Source organism: Ambystoma mexicanum, chromosome 3q (assembly GCF_040938575.1).
Source record: "Ambystoma mexicanum isolate Mex_15411 chromosome 3q, UKY_AmexF1_1, whole genome shotgun sequence".
Taxonomy (NCBI): Eukaryota; Metazoa; Chordata; class Amphibia; order Caudata; family Ambystomatidae; genus Ambystoma; species Ambystoma mexicanum.
Window position 1 is genome coordinate 185,000,777 of NC_090926.1, and position 25,289 is coordinate 185,026,065.

General features: G+C 48.5%; 1 protein-coding gene across 2 annotated transcripts in view; it reads right to left on the reverse strand.

Annotated features, from left to right (window-relative positions):
- Positions 1 to 25,289, reverse strand: part of LOC138582299 (ATP-dependent 6-phosphofructokinase, muscle type) — a 903,222-nt gene that overhangs the window by 791,397 nt on the left and 86,536 nt on the right. The window contains exon 2 of one of the 2 annotated variants that reach the window (XM_069653451.1): positions 18,693 to 18,791. In XM_069653451.1, the coding sequence (XP_069509552.1) occupies positions 18,693 to 18,791 (99 nt within the window). Of the gene's footprint in view, positions 1 to 3,740; positions 4,569 to 18,692; positions 18,792 to 25,289 lie in introns of those variants that run through there. The other variant, XM_069653452.1, reaches the window with a different exon arrangement.

Sequence of the window (25,289 nt, forward strand, 5' to 3'; positions counted from 1 at the left end):
AATCATCCACTAGCCGGGGGCGAGAACAACCCAGCAGACTATCTATCGAGACACCCAGCAGGCAAGCCCGTGCCTAGACCTGGTGACACCGAATACTTTAACTATGTGACCACAAATGCCCTCCCGCCGGCTGTCTTGCTTGAAACATCAGCCGCAGATCCCACCATGGCCCTGGCGATCAGCCTAACTGAGAACAATAGGTGGAGAGACTACTGCCGTGCAGTACTGAATCATCCAGGGTTTTCAGAGATTAATTGGAAAGATTGGCCAAGGTGCATATGGGACTGGCTGTGAAGGACAAGACGATACTCCTCAGAGGATGCAGACTTGTCATCCCAGTGACCCTCCGGTCCAAAGTTATCAAGACTGCCCATGAGGGTCATCAAGGTGCGGACAACACAAAGAGACAACTCAGGTGCCATGAGTGGTTCCCGTTCCTGGACGCCATGGTTGACCGGTGGGTGAAGAATTGCTTAGTGTGCCAATGCACAGCGAGAGCCGAAGCCCCGGTCCCACTCCAACCAACACAGATTCCTGAGCACCCATGAGAGAAGGTGGCCGTGGACAGGGGTGGACTGGCCCATAGGAAACTCTGGAGATTTCCCGGTGGGCCTCTGCACCCTGGGTCTCTTTTCTGTGGTATTTCCAAATGTTCTCATAGGAAAAGCATTGGGCTTGCTGAAAAGGTGTCATACAGGGCCACATTGAACTTTATTTCCAGGGCCTCTTTTGGTCCCCAGTAATTATTTCCAGGGCCTCTTTTAGTTCCCAGTCCAGCCTTGGCCGTGGACTGATATGGTCCCCTTGAATCTGGCAAATACCTGCTACTCTTTATAGATGAGCACTCGAGATTTCCAATAGTGAAGAAGGCAACATCTATAGCATTTGCCCGAGTGGCAGCGATCTTCGATGAAGTCATAAGTGAGTGGGGAATTCCGGACACCATCAAGTCTGACAATGGCCCACTGTTCAGTGTGCATGAGTTTGCAACCTTTGTGCAACACATGGGTTTAGCCCATCAGAAGATCACACCTCGCTGGCCACAAGCCAATGGGATGGCTGAAAGGTTTATGGCCTCAATCAAGAAGACCTTACAAAGAGCCTGCATCGACGGCGCTGACTCCCACCAAGCACTCTGTCGAATGCTGCGTAACTACCACAACACGCCCCATGAGGCCACAAATAAAACCCTGGCAGACTGATGATGAAGTATCAAGTACGCACCCGTGTTGTGAGGCACCCGATGAGTCAGCCAGAAGCAGACCAAGAAGTCATCAGGAGAGATGCTGAGCGGAAAGAAAAAGCTTGGGTACAGACAGATGAAGAGGCAAGGAGCCCGACCAAAGGAGTTTCATGTGGGGGGATGAGGTGTTGGTCCAACAAGCCGTGACCAGGGAGACGGACTCCCGGTTTGCCTCAATCCCCCTACAGGTCACCGCCTTCAAAGGGATGATGGTGACAGCTGAGAACGCTGAAAAAGAGATAACACGGAACAAGTCGCTATTCAAACCTTTTATTAAGAGAGAGGATGATCCTGATCCGGGTCCAGGACCACAAGATGCCAGGGACGACCAATGGACACCACCTGGGCTGTCACATGGCCTCTTGCTCGATCAGGCCAATACTCCGGAAGTGAACCTCAGCAGTAACCTCTCCGCCCGTCTGCAACAAACCATCAGGAGGCCACTTTGCCTGGTCGAAGAATGCTGAGAGGAAGCAAGGACATTTGTCTGAGGGTGTTGTTACCATGCCCCTGTCTCTTTAAGGCAGAGACAGATTCATGCAGGACGTGACACGGGAAAGGGGGAGGAGACCTGAGTTTGGGGAAGTGGGCAGTTACTGTTACGAATGCAAATAAATAAGACGTAGGTTCCTTACCTCTGATGTGCGTCCTTATTTACACAGGCCTAACGATTACAACAACTGTTCAGCAGTAGAATGAGTTAACATCAACAAGAGTTGTGCTAAAGCAATTTAGAATACACAGTCTTAACTGATGGACACAAGAAGCGCAGACAGATGCATGAACATAGAGAGGCAGAGATATGAACGGAACTTAGGCAGGAGAAAATTAAGAAAATGCCAATATTTGATGGACAGTGCTGCGAGAAAGGATACTGCGAGGTTACACGGAGAACCTGCACAAGCAGTGTGCATGTGAAGTGTAGCCACGCCTTGTAGAGCGTGCGCTGCTCTTTCAATGCGTCATCATGCCAGAATACAGCTCCATGCAGGAAACGTAAAACTTAACAGGCAACAGAGCATGTTATACCAGAAAATGATGCCGAGGACAGAGGTGTAAATGACAAGTGAGAACGGCGAGAGAGAGAATACAGAAAAGCAGACCTGGTGGAAACACTGGAAACAGCACAGGCATCAAACGACCATTATTCCTGGACCCCGCCCCATTTTGTAGCTTGTTTGCATTTTGTAGTACAGTTTAAGTTTTAGTTTCCAACAGTGTGCTAAGTTTTATTTTGGACTCTTCTACTCCTAACTATTATGTCCTCGCCTGCGGTCATGCAGGCCAGGCAGACCAAGGTTGGAGGCACCCAGCCGACATGCTGGGGGCGCCCAGCTGACATTGCTTGACAGGAGGCACTCTGCCAGCCCGTGAGCATACAGGCTCTTCCATGGCCTTGGGGCACCCAGTCCAACACCAAAGGCGGCACAGGGGAAGCCCATCAGGGGCACTGCAGCAGCACATATGTAGAGTTTCCCGGTAGGGGCTCTAAGGACATGGGGGACGATCATCAAGGACAGCGTTGCCCAGCAGGGACACTGTCCAGGTGGAGGGTCCTGCAGGGGCAGGCCCTCCGCCTGCTACACAGCGCCAGTCTCGCACTGCTGAAATGACACACACAGCAGGCAGGGCTCCATGGTCTCAACTGACGTGCCGGAACTGGCACGTCCCTTTTATTACATTAGTCACACGGTCACCACCATGTGCCCATAGCACAAGCCCTGGGAGATATCATTCTCCCTGGAAGGGGTGACACACCATACTCCTCCTTTTCCATAATGAACAAACAAATGGGAAACACCATTGGACATTAAATCAATCAAGCAACACAAACAGTAATGCTTGGCATCCAGGTGCAGATAATGTTCACAACCATAGGAACTCAGGTTGGGACACACGCTACTTCCGAAAACATAACACATTTACTAAGCCTTGGTACACATGTGGGGGTGACAGTCAGGATGGGTGGATTGCTGGTGACATTTTGGAAATTCCACATTTAAATGAACCCTTTATTAACCTAGGTGAGTGAAACTTAAACTACTGAATGCCACCATCGTTGGCACCTGGCACCAATTAAAGCATGTCCACAATGTGCATGATCACAGCTTCACCTAGACCCTTGACTGGGCCATTTTAAGTCCTGGGTTTGCAGGCTCCCAGCCTTCATGGGGATGGCTACTGAGTCCATATTACGCTATTGAGGGTCCACAGTACACCAGTCTGACTTCCGTTGACATCTCTTCAGGACAGTTCAGTTTACAGTTTAGGGACTGGCAAAGCTGCACCTGGGGGCGGTGGGGGGGGGGGACACCATGGGCCACATCAGCCTAGTCAAGTAACTGGTGGGGGGACTGGCAAAGCCGCACATGGGGGGCACCAAGAGCCACATCTGCCTGATCCATTGATGATGGTGGCACACCGTAGGGCTGGGAGGTCTTCCACACGCAGGAGTCTGCCCACCTGCTACAGTGACGGAGGGCGCACAAGCACTCACCTGGAGCTGCAACCCTTGCGTGTTGTTCTCCTTCTCCTTCCCATTTTTTTCCTTTTACCGTCACCACCAATGGGCCCGGAAACTGCAGCAGGCCATAAGGTTGTGATGGCACTTCGCCCCCGCGGATTGCTTCCTTTTCCACTGACTATGCTGCAATGATGTTGTTTTCACTAGTAATCATTTCATTTGCCACATTCAAGCTCACCGCCGATGGGTCTGTGATCTTGACTAGGCATCGGGGCCTCTAATTGCAGCGTTTCGGCACCGGAGCACTCTTATTTTCACTTGCTCCGATGTGGAGAATGGCACAACTCACCGCCGAGGGGCCCGGGATGTGAAAAGGGCCCGTAGCTTCATCTCACGTTGCACCAGAGCTCAGCGCTCCAGCACAGGCAGCCACACCCCCTTCACCGATGTTCGGCCCGGGTGTAGGGATGCTTCAAGCACACACGTGGCTCCTCCTAGTGCCTGCGCAAGGACAAGCGCTCAGCGTACTTGCTGGGGGATGGGTGAGCACACACACAGCCGCACCTTCTTCCTCGTCTGCTGGTGTACCATAAATTAGGGCTGCAGGCCCTCACGTGTTGTTCCCCCATACTCTGGGGACTGCTAGCAGTGCAAAGCCAAGCTCCGGTATGAAGCGTGCACCTCTCAGGGGGGGTGCGCACACACGCGGCTTCTCCTGGCTCCTCTGCACATGGAGACGCTGCGGCTGCCCTCGATTTACACTGCCGGTGGGCTCGGCAGTTTCCAGGCCATGCCTACTCTCAGCTTGTGGCCGATGCTGCTTCTCCACACTTGCATGCTCCTCCTCTCCTTTCCTTCTCTGGGGGCGAAAACACCACGCCTACCCCTCGCAGGGCCCAGCACTAGATGCCGGACAGCAACGCTGGTCTCGCGGGCTCCTCCTACGCGAGCGGCGAAACACTGCATTCACCACAGGGCACGGCGGCCCAACCTCATCGTCGCCACTGTTATGTCCTGGCCTGCGGTCACGCAGGCCAGGCAGACCAAAGCTGGGGGCACCCAGCCAAAATGCTGGAGGGACCCAGCTGACATCGCTTGACACGGGGCACCCTGACAGCCTGTCAGCACACAGTCTCTTCCATGGCCTGAGGGCACCCAGGCCAACACCAAAGGCAGGGCCAGGGTTGCCCATCAGGGGCACCAGTGCCTATCTGCAGGGTTGCCCAGCAGGGACTCTGCAGCAGCACATATGTAGTGGTGTCCAGCAGGTGCTCTACAGACATGGGGGACGATCATCAGGGACACCGTCCAGGTGGAGGGTCCTGCAGCGCAAGGCCCTCCGCCTGCTACGCAGCACCAGCATCACGCTGCTGTAATAACAAACACATCAGGCAGGGCTCCATGGTCTCAACTGACGAGCCGGAACTAGCGTGTCCATTTTATTACATTAGTCACATGGTCACCACCATGTAACCATAGCACAAGCCGTGGGAGATACCATGCTCCCAGGAAGGGGTGACACACCATACTAACAGGGTGCGTTAGGCACTTTTACTGGAGCAAAACCTAGCACTAGGGCAAGCAGGTTTTTTGAACAAGCTTTAAATATTGAGCTAATACTGCACTGGCACATTTGACTTCACTTTACATTAGTTGTGCTGCACTCTAAATCAAAACCCACAGCAATCTCTAAAAAGCTCTTACTAAATCAAGTTGTTGTGTTGGGCATCATCATCAACTTCAAAATTACTTTTGAAATTGGCCTTCAAAAAGCTTCCTGATACATGCATTGTCACAGGTTGTTTATTTCTTCTTACACATTACAAACCACGTACATTTGCATACATTCAACAACAGGCGCGCAACGTCATTGAGCTGACCGGGCCGAAATGTTAGCTGAGGGTCGGGGTTTCTGTGCCTTTTAACAGTTCAGAGGATCAGGGGCATGCTTCTGGGTGCATTTTGTTTCTTCCGAGGCAAATCTACTATCGGCTCGGATAATCAAGCACTGCCCGTTTACCAAAGTCACAGCCCCCATGAGATACACAGATTGAGTCCCTGGCTCTGCAGTCAGTGCCGTAATGAACGCACAACAGTTTTCTTTTGTCATCAGCAGCATAGCCTTTCTTATGCATGACAGTGAATTTCAAACTGAAAGACCACCAGTCATCTTCCACATCTGTGACAGTTAAAGCGAGCAACACAATAAAGCACCCTTTGAAAATGTGTTCATACCCATAACGTCTATTAGCTTGATATGCTAAAATATAAAGTTTGCTTTGATGTCCTTAGTTGAATGTTCTCAGAACCAAACATTACACCACGCCAGAGGTTTGCGATGAATCTCCAAATTTAAGTGAATTTATGACACCTTATTTTACTGTTGAAAATAAAGTGGGTAAATAGATATTTTGCCTTTTGCATTTTACAGTTTTTCATTCAGGATGATTTTGGAGATTGGCATTCAGGTAAGCGTCAGTTTTCTGATCCCCATGGTCCATTTACCAACATTGGCACTCCATTTTTTCACCCAACGCGACCCTCGCGGTCTGCGATGCCCCTTTCCAGCTTCCCCCTTCCAGTCCCAACTCCCGAACTCTCCCCCTGGCCCTTATTGGTCCACCCCTCCTTATCCTGGACCTGACCTGGGCAGCCCTCTGCCCGGCAGCCCCTTCGGCTAAGGGCCCCTAGGCAAAGGGCGGCTCCTACAGTGGCGGCTCCAGGGTGTGTCTCCAGGTGTCAGCAGGGAAAGCTAGTGGCCAGCCCTCAACCAGCACCAATGTTTAAGGTAGGTGTGGCCCGGGTGGGGAGTACAGCAATCACTGTATTCTGCAAGCCCTGCCACTCCACTTACCCTTAAAACATAGCAGGCCAGAATGTTAATTCTAACCAGCTTAACAACCAGACAGGATTGTGGGTGTTAGCCATAGCCATAATTTAGTTATGTCTCCTGAATATTAGCCTGTGCCACATCTGGACAGGATTGTCAATGTTAGCCATAGCCACATTTTAGTTATGTCTCCTGAATATTAGCCTGCGCCACATCTAGACAGTATTGTGAATGTTAGACATTGCCACAGTTTAGTTATGTCTCCTCAATATTAGTCACATCTAGACAGGATTGTGAATGAATGTTAGACATTACCACACATTAGTTATGTCTCTTGAATATTATCCTGCGCCACATGTAGACAGGATTGTGAATATCAGACATTGCCACATTTTAGCTATATGTTGGTGTGTTTCCCTCCTGCACTCAAACTGCATTATGAAACCTATGCCTCTCTCCGACTATAGGAGGATTCCCAAATTTAGGTATAGATCCATCTCTGTCTATTATATTGTGAATCCTGCTATATTGTGAAACCTAGGCCTCTCTCCCACTATACAGGAATCTCAAATCTAGGTGTATTTCTCTCCTGCACTCAACCTACATTGTGAATCCTAGGCCTCTCGCCCACTATACACTATACACGACTCTCATACCTGATGTGTTTTTTTTCTCCTGTACTCAAAATGCATAGCCTCCATCTCTGCCCATTATATTGTGAAACCTACTGTATTGTGAAACCTAGGCCTCTCTCCCACTATGCACGATATCCCATATCTAGGCACAGCCTCTGTCTCTGCCTGTTATATTGTGAAACCTATGGTATTGTGAAACATAGGCCTCTCTCCCACTATGCAGGACTCTCGGGTTTAGGTGTGACCTCCTCAGCCGATTATATTGTAAAACCTCTAAGCCAAATAATTTCGAAGCCTATGGTACGTATACCTCACAAATCAGTGTGGACACAAGCCGCAGGCACGGCCAAGAAACCATGCACCATACAATACTGCTATGGCTATGCATATCCGGTCTAGCAATGCATATAGCCATCCAGACTGAAACACCCAACGTACCTCAACACCTCTGCCACTAGCATACAGCGACTACCATCTGAAAGGAACTCTGTATAGCTGGCCACACATCGACTCTCACAACAATAGTAATCTATCCCAAACCACCAACACCGCCCACCCACATACCTGGCCTCTCTTTGGGCTGCTTAGTCGAGCCTAGCCTGCCACCCAGGTCCTAGACCGGCAAAATGCACACACGCATCTCCTAAGCTAAACCCTTTAGAATTCTCCTGCACATTGACCACAGTCACCAAGGGAGTGCCTACCAAAAAAGCGCATTGAGGCCACACAAATGGGGAAAGAGCGCTATATAAATAACCAAATACAATACAATACAATACAATGTGGAAAATAAAGGTACACTTACACTGATTATTTTGGCTCAACATGCTGCTATAAGGATTTACATCTTGTCATGATGTTTTACTATGCAATTTGTGTGGTTAACAAGTAAACTCTAAAGGACAGTATTATTGTAGGTCTTGACACCCAAAAGTTAAATATTTGTTCTAAGTAAAGCATGGAAGAAGGTGGCCGTGCCCAAATTGCAGAGTGGGTTAAAATCCCTGCTTCGCTGTTTAGCGGAAGTGTGTGATCCCGGGCAAATAATGTAATCTCACCCTGACTTCAACTGCAAAACTTGGAGTGCTTATAAGTGATTACGTTTACACCCTTACAATAGGACAGTTTTAAAAAGTGTAAGAACACATTGGTGTACCCCGGTGCTCCTTGTTAGGCAAGAATTGGTGTAGTAACCCTGTGGGTGACTACACAACACTTGTCCTCTTGATATTAGGTAACCCACCTGTTGGTATAGGCCTGTACTACACAAGTTGGTAGTGTGACTGAGCAGCCAGTCTTACCTCAAGAGGGGTACATGTGAGCTGTAGAGCTGTAGCAATGAAATTCGCAAATGCAAGTAACCAAGTAACACACTCAAGATTTTAGTTAAAAATAGTTATTTATTTAACAGCAGTTTTTAAATAAGCATTTTTTTAAAAGGGCTATATATGTAACAATCAAATATACTTCGAAATACTTTTCCAGAATCAACACAAAGCTAGTAGATACTCTTTAGAGATGCTATTTACACACTTCCTGCACCCTGAGGTGACTTCACTAACTAGTACAGTAATGGCATTTATATATCACTTGTACACTTTGTAGATTCTGAGGTTTGCAGAAAGGAAAGGTTAAGGGAAAGACCAGGGTGAAACAGGTTCTCAGAGCATGTGAGCACTTAAATCATCTAATGAGGTCTAGAGAAAACCCTTTCCCAGCAATAATAGTTAAAAACCAAGTTATCATTTCTGATGGACAGTAAATATCAAAGTCAAGTGGACTAGAAGAGTCTGCATGGAGCCAGGACAGCCAAAGTCAATTGAAGCACAGTCTATGGAGCAGAGGCACTTCTTAAATAGCAAAGTCTTGCACAAAGTTAAAGAGTTTGTTTGAAGAAAAATCACTGTAGGGTCACAAGCTGTTACACTTGTGAAGGGTAGAGCTGAAATCAACTCTAGCAAAGTAGCTATTACAAGTCTCAACTGAGAAGAGCAAAGCAACAGACACTGAGGTAAGTAACCCAAGTCAGAACCTTTGGTTAGAAGAAGAGTGGTACAGATGGCTTCTGTATGGTTGTAGCAATGCAGATCCTGGGTTCCTGGGCATCAGTCGTGGGGACAAGAGGAAGGACGTCTGGAGGACTCCTGCGGCATCAATTTGGAGGTCGGCGGCAGCTACGGGCTCTTTTCAAATCAGCAGAACTTTGCGGTTTCAGCACTCGGTAAACAGCACCAGCACGGATCATGGACACCGGTTGGGCTTCCTTCACTCCTTAAGTCCTGCACTCTAGTGAGGGGACTCGAGCTCTGGTCATCCTGCTTCTGGAGGGTCCTGTGAAGACTCCTGGAGCTTCTGGCCGGATCACAGACGTTGCACTCGACTATGGATTTCTCGACCCCTGGCACTCAGTTCCTGCAGCAGCAAGAAGTACAGCCAGTAGGGGAAGATGGTCCAGTGGAGTTTGTCTCTGGGTTAGTTGGTCCCACTAACCCAAGAGAAGAAGTCGTCCCTCCCGGAGCTTCTCTTGTTGATCAGAAAAGGGAGTTTCAGCACAGCAGCAGGGCTTCGCCGGGCAATTCAAAGGTCCAGGAGGATGCAGAAAGCTTTGTTCACGGTTTCTTCATCAGGTTGTTCTTCCCAGTGGTCGACTCTTCTTCTAGTCCCAAAACCCTCACCTTTTAAGCAGGTTTCTCCCATTCATGCGCAGCCTAGCTGTTGTTCAAACAGCAGGGTTGCTGTTGTGAAAGGACAGCCAGCCAGCCAGCCAGCCAATCAGGACTGGGTGCATTCAAGCATTCCTAAAGACAAAGGACATGGGAGTTTCGGGAACCTCCCTCGCTTCCTGCCCTGCCAGACACATTGGAGCCATTGGCGGGTTTCAGTGCTGCAGCCCGCCAAAGGCAAAATGAACAAAGGGTTCAACCCTGGATTGGCGTGCAGAGTAACACCCAAGATAGACCTCACAAACAGAATATGGTGAAAAAAGAAGACCGGGCCATTTTGACAAAATGGTCACCCGTGGGTGCTATACTGCAGGTGAGGATTCAGCCTGAGGTAAAAAGCACAATGGTAGGAAAATTAAACCACTGCCACCAGCCATTTAAAGTCATGAGGGTAACATAAACAATGTTACAAAAGTAGGTAGGATAAGGGGCTGCTAGGTAACCTCCAGCACTCCACATAAGATGGTGTGTGCTGGACCTACAAAGAGAAAAGGTAAGTAAAGTAAATTTCACTTTTCTATTTTTGGGAATAGTAGTTCACACAAGAAAATGTATTTAAACCTTATGAGAAATCTGAATGATTTCTCTGCGACACTGCACTGAAGGTGCTGTGTGTCACCATACAAAATGTAGATGACTATCGAGTTTGTCAGACTCCAAAAACAAAGAAAGCACATAATCCAAATCAGGTCAAAATATATGAGAGAGTGAGAAAAAGGGCTCAGTCGCTCCAGGGTTAAAATTAAAAGTCCTAAAGTCCAGCAAAAAAAGAATTAAGCACTAAAATGAAAATTCTCCCTAACACTCCTCTGCTAGTGGCCCCAATGCTGTGACATAGAATAGCATTATTGCTGCACTGGCCCTCCCCCAGTCTCGTAACACTTGATTTGACAGGCAGACAGACTCACCAGCTAGTCAGTGCACCAGAGATTCTAGTATAGCGAACTAACTGTGGTAGAACCAACATAAGAGCGCCAAGATGGAGAGAGGGAGCAGAGAACATTGCCCCCAGAACATACCGGACTGCCCAGCGAGCCTTATGAAACACGTCACACACCACCCCACCACCAACCACTGACCCGCACCAGCTGCCCACACCGCTTACGAACAACGTAGCACCTCCAACTCGCGCTTCCCCAGTCTCAGTGCAGCAAGAGCGACTCTGGCCATAACCCCAAGCTCCACAGCCCCTCCTACTCTCACCCACACCCCTTGGACTGCCCAAAAGCCAAGGAAAGGCCCGGACCAAAGGCACCTTATGCCCCTCCTAGCATCACCCACTCTTCAGCCCCGAACAGCAAACACTGCCACCACACTATAGGACCCAAACCTCCCCACCCACATCCAACCTGGTCGTAGCCCTATTCCCTCCATCTCCCACTCCCACTGTTCCGATTTCTCCACACTGCACCCCCTCCACCCTGCTCCACCCACCTCTTTGCCGACCCCATTCCAGCACCCCCTACAACTCACAAATAAACCCACCCAGCACCTTCAAGGACACACACCACCAACTATCCTGCATACTCATTAATGCCAGGTCGGTATCCAAAAATAAATTCTACATCTATGACCTCATCACAGAAGAAAGCCCAGACAATCTTTTAATTACTGAGACCTGGTTCGCGGACGACTACGAGTCCACCGTGCATGAGGCTTTCCCACCCGGGTATAACCTTACTGTCCAGAACAGATTGCGGAGGGGCGGAGGACTTGCGATATTACACCAATTCCCAATTATAATAAAGGACACTGCAACCAACACCACGGACTACGTATCCGTCTTGGTATAACTGCAACCCTCCTCTCTCCCTCCACCTCGCACAGCGTCCTACTCATCTACAGACCCACCGGCTACAATAAAAACTTCACAGACATACTTGGTGAAGCGCTGGCCAACCACCTCATCCTACATCGAACACTTACCATTTTAGGGGATTTCAACATATGATTCTACTCACCCTCAAACCCTATGACCCGATCACTCACAGACATTCTAGAATCACTTAACCTGACACAATACATCTCCATACCCACCCACACAGGAGGTAACACCCTCGATACGATCTTCAGCACTAAAAACATATCCACCCATCCCCTTTCATGGACTGATCACTCAGCAATTTACTTCTCCATACTACTAAGCACAGCGGCGGGTGGCCAAGGCCACACACGGCCACCACCAACCACATCTCCTCTCATTACACTATGGAATAAGGTTGTAATCAACCCAGATCTAGCACACTCCCTCCTCAACTCTCTCCCTACACTTTCCCTCCAGGAAGGACCTCCAGCAATCAAAACCTTTGACATGTTGCTTACAAACGCCCTTACACCCCTCTCCCCGACAAAACGGGCCTCTCACAGATCAGGGTCAACACCCAGGTGGTTCACCGTCAAACTTAATATGCTAAACAAAAACAAGCACCGTCAGCAACGGACCTGGAGAACCAACCCTACAACGCAAAACAAGGCCACCCTAGCAAGAACAACCAGAGCATACAGACTGGAAATCAGAAAAACCTTGGTGTAAAGCGCTCTATAAATAAATCAATCAATCAATCAAAAACCAAGAAAACATTCTATGTGAACAGAATCCTAAATGCTCGAAACCCGAGCAAGGAACTGCATAGAATCATATCCGAATTCAAATCCCCGGCCTGCTCGAGCCACCTCCCACCCATCTCCCAAGCCCTATGTGACACCTTATCATTACACTTCCACAATATTGCTATTGACAGGCACTCCGCCATCACCTCTAAATTGTAACACATGCCCCCGACCGCTACCCGCCAACAGGCTGACCTCGTCAACTCCCCCCTTCGATACAAATCTTCGACTCTTCCTCCCCCATTTCAGACCAGGGGTTCCACTCACTTGTAGCAGTTAGCCGCCCTTCAAGCTTCCCTGAGGATCCCTGCCTGCCCACACTCCTCAAAAACATCCTGGCCTCAACCTGTGCAGGTAGCATTGCACGCACAATCCTCAACCCCTCCCTGACATCAGGATCTTTCCCGGAAGCCCATACAATCTCCTACATCAAACCCAACCTAAAATAAACAACACTCGACCCACTCCTCCCCCAGAACTATCGGCCAATCTCCAACACACGCTTCAAGGCCAAACCCATGGACCACGCAGCATACAAGCAGCTTGGCCTTTTCACTGAAGCTAACAACCTCCTAGACCCTGCGCAATTGTGCTTCAGGCTGCTCAAAGGAACAGAATCCTCCCTAGTCTCCATCTGGGATGACCTAAAAAGAACAGCTGACGCAGAAGGCTGCGCTGTACTCATCCTCCTGGTCCTCTATGCAGCATTAAATACCATCGGTCACACTATCCTACTAAACAGGCTACAAACACTAGGAATCAGAAACACAGCCCTCTCATGGATCTCCTCTTTTGTCTCAAATCGCTCACAAATCATGCACCTCCACCCGTTCACATCCACCTCACGACCAGCAAGAAGGTGTCCCACAAGGAGCATCCCTATCTCCCCTAATCTTCAACATCTACCTAAAACCCTTACCCACAATCATCCGATCACACAATCTTACTTGCTACAACTACGCAGACGACACCAAGATCATCCTTAAAATCCCAAAATCTCCAGCATATCGCCCTGGCAGTCCGGACCTGTCATCATGCCTCACGGATATTGACCACTGGATGACGACCAACCACCTCATCCTCAATCCTGGAAAAACAGAAATGCTAGTTTGCAGGAAAAAAGGCCTCGTTCTCCAACGCATTCCATGGCCTCAATCCCTAGGACCACCGCCAGCGACTTCAAACATGGTAAAAAACCTTGGGTGCACATTGGACATTGACCTATCCCTCACCCATTACACCACCTCTGTGTCTAAAACCTGTTTCTTCCATCTATGGATTCTCAGGTGCATCTTCCCTTACCTCAGTTATCCTCACTGCTTCTCGGCTATCAACTCCATCAGCCTATCCCGCCTAGACTATGCAAACTGCCTCTACCTAGGTGCTCCAGCATTTCAACTAAGGAAACTCCAAAGAATCCAAAGCACGGCTGCACACATGCTCATTAACCTACCTCCCAGAGAACACATCAGCCCCACACAAATAGTCCTACATTGGCTCCCGATTGCTCGACGGACTACCTTTAAAGCGATGTGCATCACCCACCGCGCCATCCACAACACCGGCCCGGAATTCCTTCAGGACACTATCCTGCGCTACCAGCCCTCGAGGAGTCTTAGGTCTAGGTGGATCCTCTTTCTCCGTCCAAGTGCCGATTATCGGAACTCCCAACCCCTACACATTTGCAACACTGAAAATCACCTGAAATTCAGAAAGGCCCTAAAAACCTGGCTTTTGCCCAACATCCTCTTAAACCCCTCCCCATCTCGGAACTACATTGCTGAACCCAACATTCCTATACACCAATTACAGCACAGATGCCGGCAGCATCCTCCGTGGCTCACCTTGACAAACCATAGTCCACATGCACAACAGCACTCTGACCCAATAAATACTGCAGGGAAGCCAGCAGCATTCACTGAAGCACACCGGAATAAACCTTACTCCTCATCCTATTACAGCACGGATAATGGCAGCGTTCGTTCGCATCGGCTGACCTTGACAAACTATCGCTCCATGCACAACAACACTACTACCCGATAAATAAGCAAGGGAAGCCGGCAGCACTCGCTGAGGCACACCGCAATAAATCTCTCTCACCCTCGCTGCGCAGACTTTCGCTCCAGTGAGACCATGAACAATGAGTCTATGCCGTACACAGTGGTCAAAGAAAAAAAAGAATGCTGCAGCCGAAACAAAGTAAAGAATAAGGTATGTATACCTGAAACCACCTCTGGACACAGGCCAAAGACACGGCCAAACATCCATGCACAATAGACTGCAGCTACGGCTATGTCATTCGGGTCTAGCAGCGCACATAGCCGTCCACACTGATACCCCTGATGTACCTCAACAACTCTGCCACTAGCATACAGCAACGACCAATGAAAGAAAATTTGGTATAGCTGGACACCCATCGAAACTTCAACAATAGCACTCTATCCCAGACCACCAACAGCACCCACCCGCGTGCCTAAAATTTGGGCTACTTAATGGAGCCTAGCCAGCAACTAAGTCCTAAATTGGTGAACATGCACACAAGTATCTCTTAAACTAAACTCTTAGAACCTCAACCACACTGACTGCGTTCACCGAGGGCGTTCCAGCCACAAAGCGCATTGAGGCCATACAAATGGGGAAAGAGCGCTAAATAAATAACCAAATATAATACCATTAAATTTTCTCCCATGTTGTTCCGAGCCACTGAAGTTGCTTGGGAGGTCCAGAGTACTGCCCCCACTCTGCAATGTCATGTTATGCTGTGATATTGAGTCTTTCATTGCACACCATCTGCCATTTTCACACTTTCTAGGACCTTCAGGATCTGCAAGACGTGGGTGTTTTCAGACTTAAAGGAGAGAGTTAACTGATTCTAACATTGAAGCTGCTCTAGAATAGTCTCATTACAATGAGTAAAGAAGTTAGATGCCCCCTCACAAGTAAGTTTACCACTCCTCCACTGTCTCTAAGTTTGCGCCTATCCCAACATTTGAAGGGTTAGCCCCTGCCTAAATGTTTGCCTAGGTGCACCCCTGGATGTGCGCACTTGCATTTTGTTAGGCAGAGAGTTGAGGGGAGCCTTTCCCCGAAACTGCTGGTGTTAAAGTTTTACTGTGTTTGTTCAGAAAAATGTACTTGAACAAACGCAGTAAAACTTAAAGTTGATACTTTCAACAAAGACTTCCATCGCCTCTCTGCATATTGTGCTTTACAATGATAGTTGGTCCCCACACCAGACCATTGTATAAGTGGGGGGGGCATGTTTGCCCCGCCTATTTTCTGAAGTGGCCCCACCCATCACCACTTAGCACCGGCTCCCCCACCACCCACCGAAATGTAGGTTTCGTTGCGTCCCTGTTCGGATTCAGAAATCCTACGACGTGTTACGGCTTTGAAGAGGCTGCTGAGGAGTTGTGTGACCGCCTCTGAGTGGAGATATTTTTAGCGGCTCAGTTCAACCAAGTGTCACATAGCTTGGACAGTCACAAGGCAAAGGGTAGGCCATCCATGTTATACGGCAGAAAAGGTCAAGTCGTCTGAAATAAGATTCTCTGTGCACTTAGAGGGTTTAAATGGGCTACAAGATGGACAAATATGAATTTGATAACGCACACAAGGGGCATCAGTCTAGACAGAGGGGCCAAAAAACACTTGAATGAACAATCTTCTCTGACAGTGGTAATATTATCCCTGGTAGTGATATGCACTTCCTCCACCAATCCCCATCAGAGAAAAAAAATCTAGTCTTATATTTGGGGGTAAAAACGACTGAAAATAAGATCATTTTAAGCAGGTATTAAAACGGGTCATGCAGATGCTATAACATACATTCAGTGATGTGGTGTCTCGCAACATGCAAGTAATAATGGGAAGTGTTTCTTTTTTCTTCCAAGGGAGCTCTGTCTGCACCCCAGAAGTGCATGTTTGATTTTGGCTGTGGTTTGTTATCACCAATTTACTACCAGTGGTGCATTTTTAACACCGTCGGAATTCATCGTGCGGCTAAAAGCAGATTTGTTTTCTTCTGCCAGGCAGATTTTTACAGTCAGTGGTAATTACCACCAAAATAATGTCATACTACTGGCGGTAATGCAGAGACTACTGACACTGCCACTGTTATAACTCGGCCTGGTGGTAATGGCTGTGGAATGGTATTTTTTACCAACAGTGGCACAAACCACACCCAGCGATTTCATTCCAGAATGGAAGCTCATAAGGCACCTGAGGGGGACCATAGCTGGGCAGCTGTAGGGATTCCGTGGAAATCCCTCAGTGATGGCACACACTGAAGGCCTTGAGAATCGCCATATGCCACTTTATTCAAAGGCTGATTTGCAAATGATAAAACTATCATTCGCTCCTTCGAAGAAGGACAAAAAGAAGTATGCCATCTGAGATGCAAGGTTCTGCACAATAGGACCCTTTGCATTAATGGCTCTGAATTGCTCACAAAACACCTCAGAAGTGACATTTCAATGTTTCTGTGCTTAAGATGACATGAACTTTGCTTTTGGCAAATTGCAAAATGCCTTCTATTCACACTGTCAATGGTGGAAATTGACATTATTTTCTAATTTACTGTGAGATCTCACCAGAGAGGGCAAGGGGAGAGGAGGATGGCAAATTGGGAGCTTTTTCTAAGCCCCCATAAATTAACATTTCCATTTCAAAAGATTAGTCTATTGACACCTGGAAAATAACCCATGACAGGAGGATGCATATTATGTTGAAAGCAAAGTAAGAAGTGCACACCTTTTAAACCTGCAAAGCTTGCTTACATTTTTTCTGCCAAGTGCAAGAATATGCACATGTATCCTGACCAGACGTTGAAGGGCTTGTGGGTAAGTCCCTCGCCTTTTCGTCCCGAGAATGTGTGTTCGAATCCCAGCTTCCACTAAAAAAGCAAATTAAAAACACTAAGCCTTTTCCGAGATACGGAGAGACATATTTTTGCCGATCCGGGAACATCTGGCTCAATGACCAGTGCTGCACACTGCCCACATTCCAGACCTGCCCCCTTATAAGGGGGCAGTCTGTCTGCATTCCACCAGAGCAGCCTGCACCTTTATCAGTGAAAGTCTGATAAATATAACTTAAGATAGCCGCGAGGCTTTAAGTGGGCCAGGGCTAGCCAGGCTTCAGACTGACAGTCTCCAAATATTGCTCTCCGTACTAACCTCCTTTACCAAATGTCTTTTGCCAGTAGATGTCCCCTCCAGTCATGTTTAGAATCACATCAGTTAAAGAAATGTGAAATTAGTTACTTTTCAAAGAGGAATGGGAAATTATAAGAGAATACATTATGTTTTGCCACACATTGTGTTAAAGTATTATCATTAGAATGCCTTTAATTGGTATATATGACTAATGGGTTTCTTTCGGCAGGACTGTAGGATTGCATGGCCTACTGACCCCTTTTGAAATGATGTTTTGTTTCATATTTGAATGTATTTATGTTGGTCAACATTTTTACACACGTTAACCATAGCTAAATACATCTTTTAACCCGCCCTTTCACATGTAAACTTGATTGGCTCTGTTAGGTCACTCCTTTAATTACACAGGCCACTCCTCTTTGCTACTTGGGAGTTGAGGCTGCTAGACACTTTTTAGTCCCCCACACCTCAAATATTGCATCACGACGCATTAGAATTCACCCCCCCCCCCCCTCATCCCGATTTCTTTTCCCACTTAAAGCACTGGCTAGCCTACCAAAAATGTGCCATCATCTTTCCATATTACGCACTGCCCGTTCAATTCTTCTGAAAACAGACTACACGTTAAGGGAGTGAATGCAGGACTCTCGCGCGAGGAATCTGAGTACTGTGAGGGAGACACTTTAGCCGCCTGAAAGCAGTGGCGTTCATATTCGCCGGGGCTGTGAGAGGGCCGCCCTCTGCAGACTCGTAAAACGCGGGGTACAGTGAAGCAGTGTTTGCACGGCACGACCTCTAAGCGACCCTGCGAATCATTCGCCTTTCAGCAGAATGAGGGGCAGGGAATCCGTGCAGAATTATAACATCAACTACCAGGATAACAACATGACTTCTCCGTGACAGGGGGCGGGGGCATAATAACTGCCTTTCCTCTGCTAGCGGATTTTCAGACTCAATGCACGTTTCACCACAAAAAGCGAGCAAGCCGAAACATAAGCAATTTGGAGCATGCGTGCCAGAGGCTCTCTTACCTTGTGCATCGCCTCCCGAGGTTAGCACGGCGATGGCTTTACCCACCCCCAAAGTTTGAGCTTCGGGGGGCGTACTCGACGAGTGCGACATCTTGTTCTCTGTGGAGGAAAGAAAGAGCCCAAAGTGAGAGGCTGCTGGCTGCGGCTTGCTGGCTCCCTCTCTGCCTCGGACTGCGAAAGCACAGACCCCTTTTCACTGGACACTCTATCCCCCGCCTCGGCCCCTTCATGGTTCACAAGCCAACAGGTCTTTGCATGGGTTCAGTTTATGCGGCGTCAGACGCGGCTAATCCTTTCTGCACGCAGGGGCCTAGGTTTTCCCATAGGCGCAGATATAGGAGTGGAAGAGGTGCAGCCTATCATTTTTGGCAATGGCCCAGTGGAACAAATGACTATTGGTAAATGTGTGCTTGGGTTTGGTCACTTATTAAGGTAACATAACAAGTAGAAATTTTTTTGGGAGACAGGACAGTGTTGCACATCAAGGCGTGGGCCGAATGCAACAAGGTTTGGTTTATAAAGAGGGGTTCCCCAGTCCTAGTGTTTCAATTGATTGCTTAAGGACTACGACAAAAGACCCCCACTTATTGGTGAAAATGTTTTTGTAGCACGTGTATATTGGGAACTGTTGGGGGATAGGCAAATGTACAGGGCTGCTGTCTCGGCTCGTGTGGCGGGGTTAGGCCGCAGCGCTATAGCTGAACTAGACCACATGTATTCTCGCAATTTTCGGGGCTGGGGTTGGATTTTGAGCCGTTTTATTTTTCTTCTTACTAAATAATGTTTCTGCTAGTGCACATAGAGCAAAATATTTAGGATGGGTAATGTGCATGGTGTCCGTCACAAACACGAGTAGAACCCGTGGCCTCGAAGAGGCTTGCTATGCAGGGATTATGTGGGTCAACCAACTTTAAAGCCGAAAGAGAAGCAACGTTTCCCGTTTTTTTTTTTTTTTAATTGTGTTTGGCCTACAAAAGTAAGCTTTTCACAAGTGAATAAACAGAAGAAAATACAAAAATCTGTCTTAAAACAATAATATAACATTTCATCAGTAGTACAACAAAGTGTACAGAATACATTATTCAACAGTGAATGCAATTTAGAACTTAAAATTAAATCATTCTACTTGACCCAAGAAAACACATTAAAAAAAGCATACAACGCCAAAATCTGTTTCACTGAGTTACCCCACATAAGCCTAAGCCAAAACATGTCAGTCAATAGTACTTCGCCCAAATAACGGAGCCGCGGCTTCCCAAAGCCGGGGCAAATCAAGATGATATGTTTAAGGGTTTCTACTGTGGTGGACATACAGAATCTGCAGTTGTTGTTTGTTAGTGACTTGTCCCACTTTGACCTCCTTTCCAAAGTTGCAAATTGGTTCAGACGAAAGCGCAGGTAGATAGCCCAGATCTTTGGGCAAGGGAATAGGGACACAAACATCAAGTTGACCCCACGCTTCCTTCGGAACCTTGCATACTCTCTGTAAAGTGACAGGTTTCCCAATAGGTCAGAGGTTTCGGGCCAATCAGCAGTGTATAATGTGCGCTTTACAACCCCCGGCACCTCCCTCAACTCCTCCGAGAGGAGCCAAGCTGACTGAGTATACCACACATAGTAAGCTTAAACTGAGTCAAAGTGGAAGCTGATTGAGTTTGGGACGGTTCACCCAGAGGTTGATACAGGGAGTTGTTCGGGGGATTCAACATTTTGGCGTATTCAGCTAACCTTTTCCATAAAGCTCCAGCTGCCTGGCAGAGAAACAAGACCCAACTCGGGCCTGATCACAGCATTGGGCACAGAATTATTCAAACCCAAGGTTCTCTTCCAGAGGAGCCCCTGGAGGGTGTTGCGTTGAGCCCCCATATCAAAGGGGACTATGCCCAGACCATAAAGAACTACCGGTTCAATGTTTTGGAGGTAGAACCTAATCAAGGGTACCGGGGAATAGCAACATAGTTGGGAAGACATTTGCTTCATTTTGGTCAGTAAGGTGGTAAATCCCTCTTTAAAAAGGGTGGTCCAAGCCCCCTAGAGAGATTATTTGCAAGCTTCAATCCCAGGTACTTCATTGATGCCATTCTTTCCCATGGCTGGTCTCCCACCCTCCAGCAGTACGTTTTGGGAAATTTCTTGGAGGAAAAAATAACGACCTTGGATTTTTGCCCGTTGATTTGCAGATTGTTCTGAAAAGCATAATGGAAGAATGTCCGTTTCCTGTGGAGGCCAATTGGTGTATTATCAAAAAGAATGATATGATTGGCAAAGGCCAGCCATTTTAAAACTAAGTTGCCCATCTTTACCGGATTGGTCTTACCCGCCTCCCACAGGGCTCCAATGTACGACGCAAACAGATTGAAGAGGGTTGGCACAACCACACAACCCTGCCTCAGCCCCACAAAGGTAAGAACTGGGGCGGAAGTTGCCCCATCCCTCTTCAGCATTACCCTCAAGGAAGACTCCTTATGTAACAGTGATATGATAAGATAGGTTATTTATAACACGCTTAATACCCAGAGGTTTTTAAGCACGGGCCCGGGGATCGGACCTGTGCTGCTCCGTGTCGTCTTCCTTCCAAGGCGAGCATGTTGCCCCTGAGTTATCCATCCCGGTTGGTTCTCGGGAGGAATGATTTGTATTCGTTTACATTTGGCCTTTAAATTATAGTACCGGATGAGATGTGATGTTCAATTTTTGTAGACAGTCAGGCCTCTTAATTACCTCATGTCTCCCGTTAAATGGCTCAGGTCGAGCAGAAGGTATACTAGCAGTACCGACCTCCGCCAATGTTGGCCACATACAGTATTTTCAGTGCAGTGGTCGAAATGGCACCTCAGTCCACTCCAACTTAATAGCTGGAGCATATTTAAACCGTTGGTAATAGTACAAAGAGGGCTTGCAACTTTACATTTTGAACTCTATTATTAAAATTAAGGGCTCTTTCAAGATGGAGTGTGATGGACGCCCTGGGCTAAGAAAAATAGTGCAATCTTTTATAATGGGGTGAGGGTGTCTTGGCCGAAAAGCAACAGCCACTAGTTCCGAGAAGGAACAGGTATTGCAATCACATATCCTGTAAGTAAAGCGCTCCTCGCCCAGTATGGATAGGATTTCCATCCCACTCTGCACCACCAACCACTTTGGCGAAACGGGGGACATGCAAACTGCAGCTCTCTAGGTTTTGTTGAGAGAAACTGAGGTCTAACTGTAGTTCTAATATATTGGTCCACTCATTCTTTTTGTGAAATTAAAGGATGATAGCTGTTGTGGGGCCAGCTGTGGGCACACAGCCGGCCTCACACCTTCTAGGGGGCCCAGCACCCTGTTGGGATTGCTGCGGTCACCCAGACTTACAGTGGTTGCAGGGCGGGACCATGTTAAGCCATGGCGGCATGGCCTGGGTTCCCGGGGGCACCATGAATGCAGTGAGCATCCTAGCTGGAGGGTGCTTGGGGTGGACACAGGGCACCAGGCTGGGCTGGGGGGCCCAGACCAGCAGGGACCTGCAGGACTGTGATCACACGGTGTGGGCCTGCAGGCCAGTGCTGCAGGACCAGGATCACACACTGTGGGCCTCCAGGACCAAAATGCGGGACTGAGTCAGCAGTTCCATTGTTGGAGGCAACACCCCACCCAGACATTCCGTTTTCAGGTGCAGAGGGGACGTGGCCGAGTAGTTTGGGCTGGATGGTTTGCATATTAGAAGTACAATAGTGAGCTAGTCCCCCCTGAGAAGGTGGAGGCGGGCTAAAATAGATACCTCCAATTGGCACTTGCTAATGGGCTCTTGAGGAGCAAGAAGCTGTGTGTATGTATAGACGAGATTAGAAGCTTGTAAATTTACATTTTGGCCCCTGTCCTCCTGGGGCGTGGGGGGATTTCAACCACGAAGACCCTCCCCATCCTATAGCCTGAACTCTATCCTCATGCATTCCACACACATGTAATGCACCCTTGTCTGTTTTGTTCCCTTACCCAATGTAATCTCACTACTAATCCGGTCAGTCTGACCACTACATTTCCACTCAGTGGGCCCGTACCACTTCACCACTCCACCGCCTTCTGCCTCTTGTAGCAGGCAAAGATGGGTTCCTCCCTTCCCAGGCCTTTATTGAACAGGCAGTCTTTTACATTAACACTATTTGGTCACAGCGTTTTAGCATGACAACTACTTCAGCTCATGTGAAATTCATTGAAAAACGGAAGTGCTGCATGAACTCGCTAAGCAAACGACAGCACTTTTAAATGTACAAAAATTGCTTTGACACTATCTCAATCTACTTAATGTAATATGCAGGGAGAAGCCGAGACCCCTTCTTTATGGTTTTGTCACAATGTACATTACACCCCATTCGCCTACTGAGCAAGAGCCACTTGTCCAAGTATTAAACACCCCCAATGGATTGAACACTCACTCTTAGTCCAAAACAGGCCATTTCCTTCTGTGGCTGTGAAAGATCTGATTTCAGCCCAATGCATTCTAATGGTCAAATAGTCATGGCATCACTGTGCCTTGTCAATGGGGAATCCTCCATAGGTCCCCAGTAGATGGTTCTATGGTATTTTGTATTTATTTATTTATTGGCTATTTGTAAGGTGCCTATACAACAAATGGTTTTTCAAGGCGCCACAAGTCAAAAAAAGGTGAGTGGGAGGGGGGGGGGACAAGGGAGAAAGATAGCAATAATGGTCCTACTAGGCCTTGTGACAATCGGAAAGTGCAAGTGCAATAACAAGATATGCGAGGGAGAAGGGGGGGTGTGCCAGACTGCGCGAATGCGAAGTGCATAGGGTGCGAAGGGAAGTGGAGGGTAAAGAGGAGAGAGAGCAAATGAAAGGGGGACGGTGGAGGGGGTGAGGGAAACAGGGGTATAGGCGAGTGCTAAGGTGAGGCCAGGAGGGCAAGTGCCAAGGATTGCAAGGGTGCAGGGGGTGAGGGTCCACATGCTAAGTGCGAGGAGGGGGGTGGACTGGGCGGCGGTGGGCTGGTGCCCTGTATAACTCAGAGGGAACCAAGCAGCCAGTCCATGAAGCAGACAGGGGTGTTATCAGGGGAGAGGGAAGGAAGAAGAGAAGGGTCTTGAGGAGCTTCTGAAGCTCAAGGAAATCCTGCTCAAGCCTGAGAGGGCGAAGGGAGACCATTGCAGAGGGAGGCTCCTGCGGAGGAGAGAGATCACCTCCTCACTCTCTGCTTAGAGAAGCGTCTGATCTGCACAGAGTTGGAGCTAGAAGACTGACAGGCTCTATCAGGGAGGTATTTAGGGAGAGAGAGTTGGATATAGTGGGGTCCCAGGCCCCAGAAAGCCTTGTGGATGATGCAGAGAATCTTGAACTTGATCCTAGCAGCAACCGGGAGCCTGTGGAGAGATTTTAAGGCTGGAGAGATGCAGTCCCTGGGCTTGAGGCTTGCAGTCCTAGTCGGGATTAGTGGAAGGGGTGAAGCAAGGATAAAGGAAGATTGAAGAAGAGGCTGTTGCAGTAGTCCAGCCTAGAGAGGACCAGAGCTCTGGAGACATTGAGTTTCTGGGGGAAGGTGAGGAAAGGGAAAATGCCCCTGAGAAGGTGCAGCTTATATTGGGTCTTCTTGGCAAGGTCTGCAATGTGAGGAGAGTAGGAGAGAGAGGAGTCAACAATGACACCAAGTTTTCTTGCCTCACAACAGGGTGAGGGGGGCCCATAGAGGGTGGCCAGAGGGTAGGAGGGAGCAGAGGTCCCAATGAGAAGGATCACAGTCTAAATGGCATTAAGGCAGGGATCGTTGGCAGCAAACCATGCCTGAATAGCAGTCAGACAGTCTGGGATGAGAGAGGAAGAAGAGGAGGCAGTAGAGGGAAGCTTGAAGGAGAACTGTGTGGTGTCTGCATAACACTGGAAGTGAGGAGAGAAAGAGGAGATCAGGTGGGCTAGAGGGGCAAGGTAGATGTCGAAGAGCCACGGCGAGAATATAGTGCCTTGAGGGACGCCGCAGGTGGAGAGTGTGATAGGGTGGTCATGGATACAGCCAACAGATTCAGTGTGTCAGATCAGTTGGGAGACGACCAGCTTCTCCATGAGGTCGAGGGGCTATAGCCCTGGGTCTTTTGGTTGTAGCCCTGGATAGATGCTCAGTGACTACAACCAAAAGGCTACCTCGCCCTGAGTCCTGACAGTCCCGACATTAGCTTAACAAACGGGAGGGCGGGGGGTTGAGGGTCCTGAATTCTCTGGTGGGGTGCATCAGATCCTGGGCCGAACTTCACCTGTTGTCCCGGGAGGTGTTTCACATTCGGGGGGGTGGAGAATGTGGTGGCAGACAACCTCAGCAGGGTCTTTCCCAGTTCTCAGGAGCTGGTGTTGTCAGACAGGACGTTCTCTGGGATCTGTCTGAGGTTTGGGACTCCTGTGTTGGACCTCTTTGCTTCCTCAGCCAAGGTTCCCCCGGTTCCGTTCGGGGGTGTTTGTGGACACCTTAAACTTGGGAGTGGCCCCAGGCTCTCCTGTATGCGTTTCCTCCCATTCCCCTCACCCCCAGGGTGGTGCAGAAGATCAGGCAGAGCTTCTGTTGAATGATCCTGGCGGTTCCCTTCTGGCCCCGCAGGGGATCATTCCCCCTCCCTT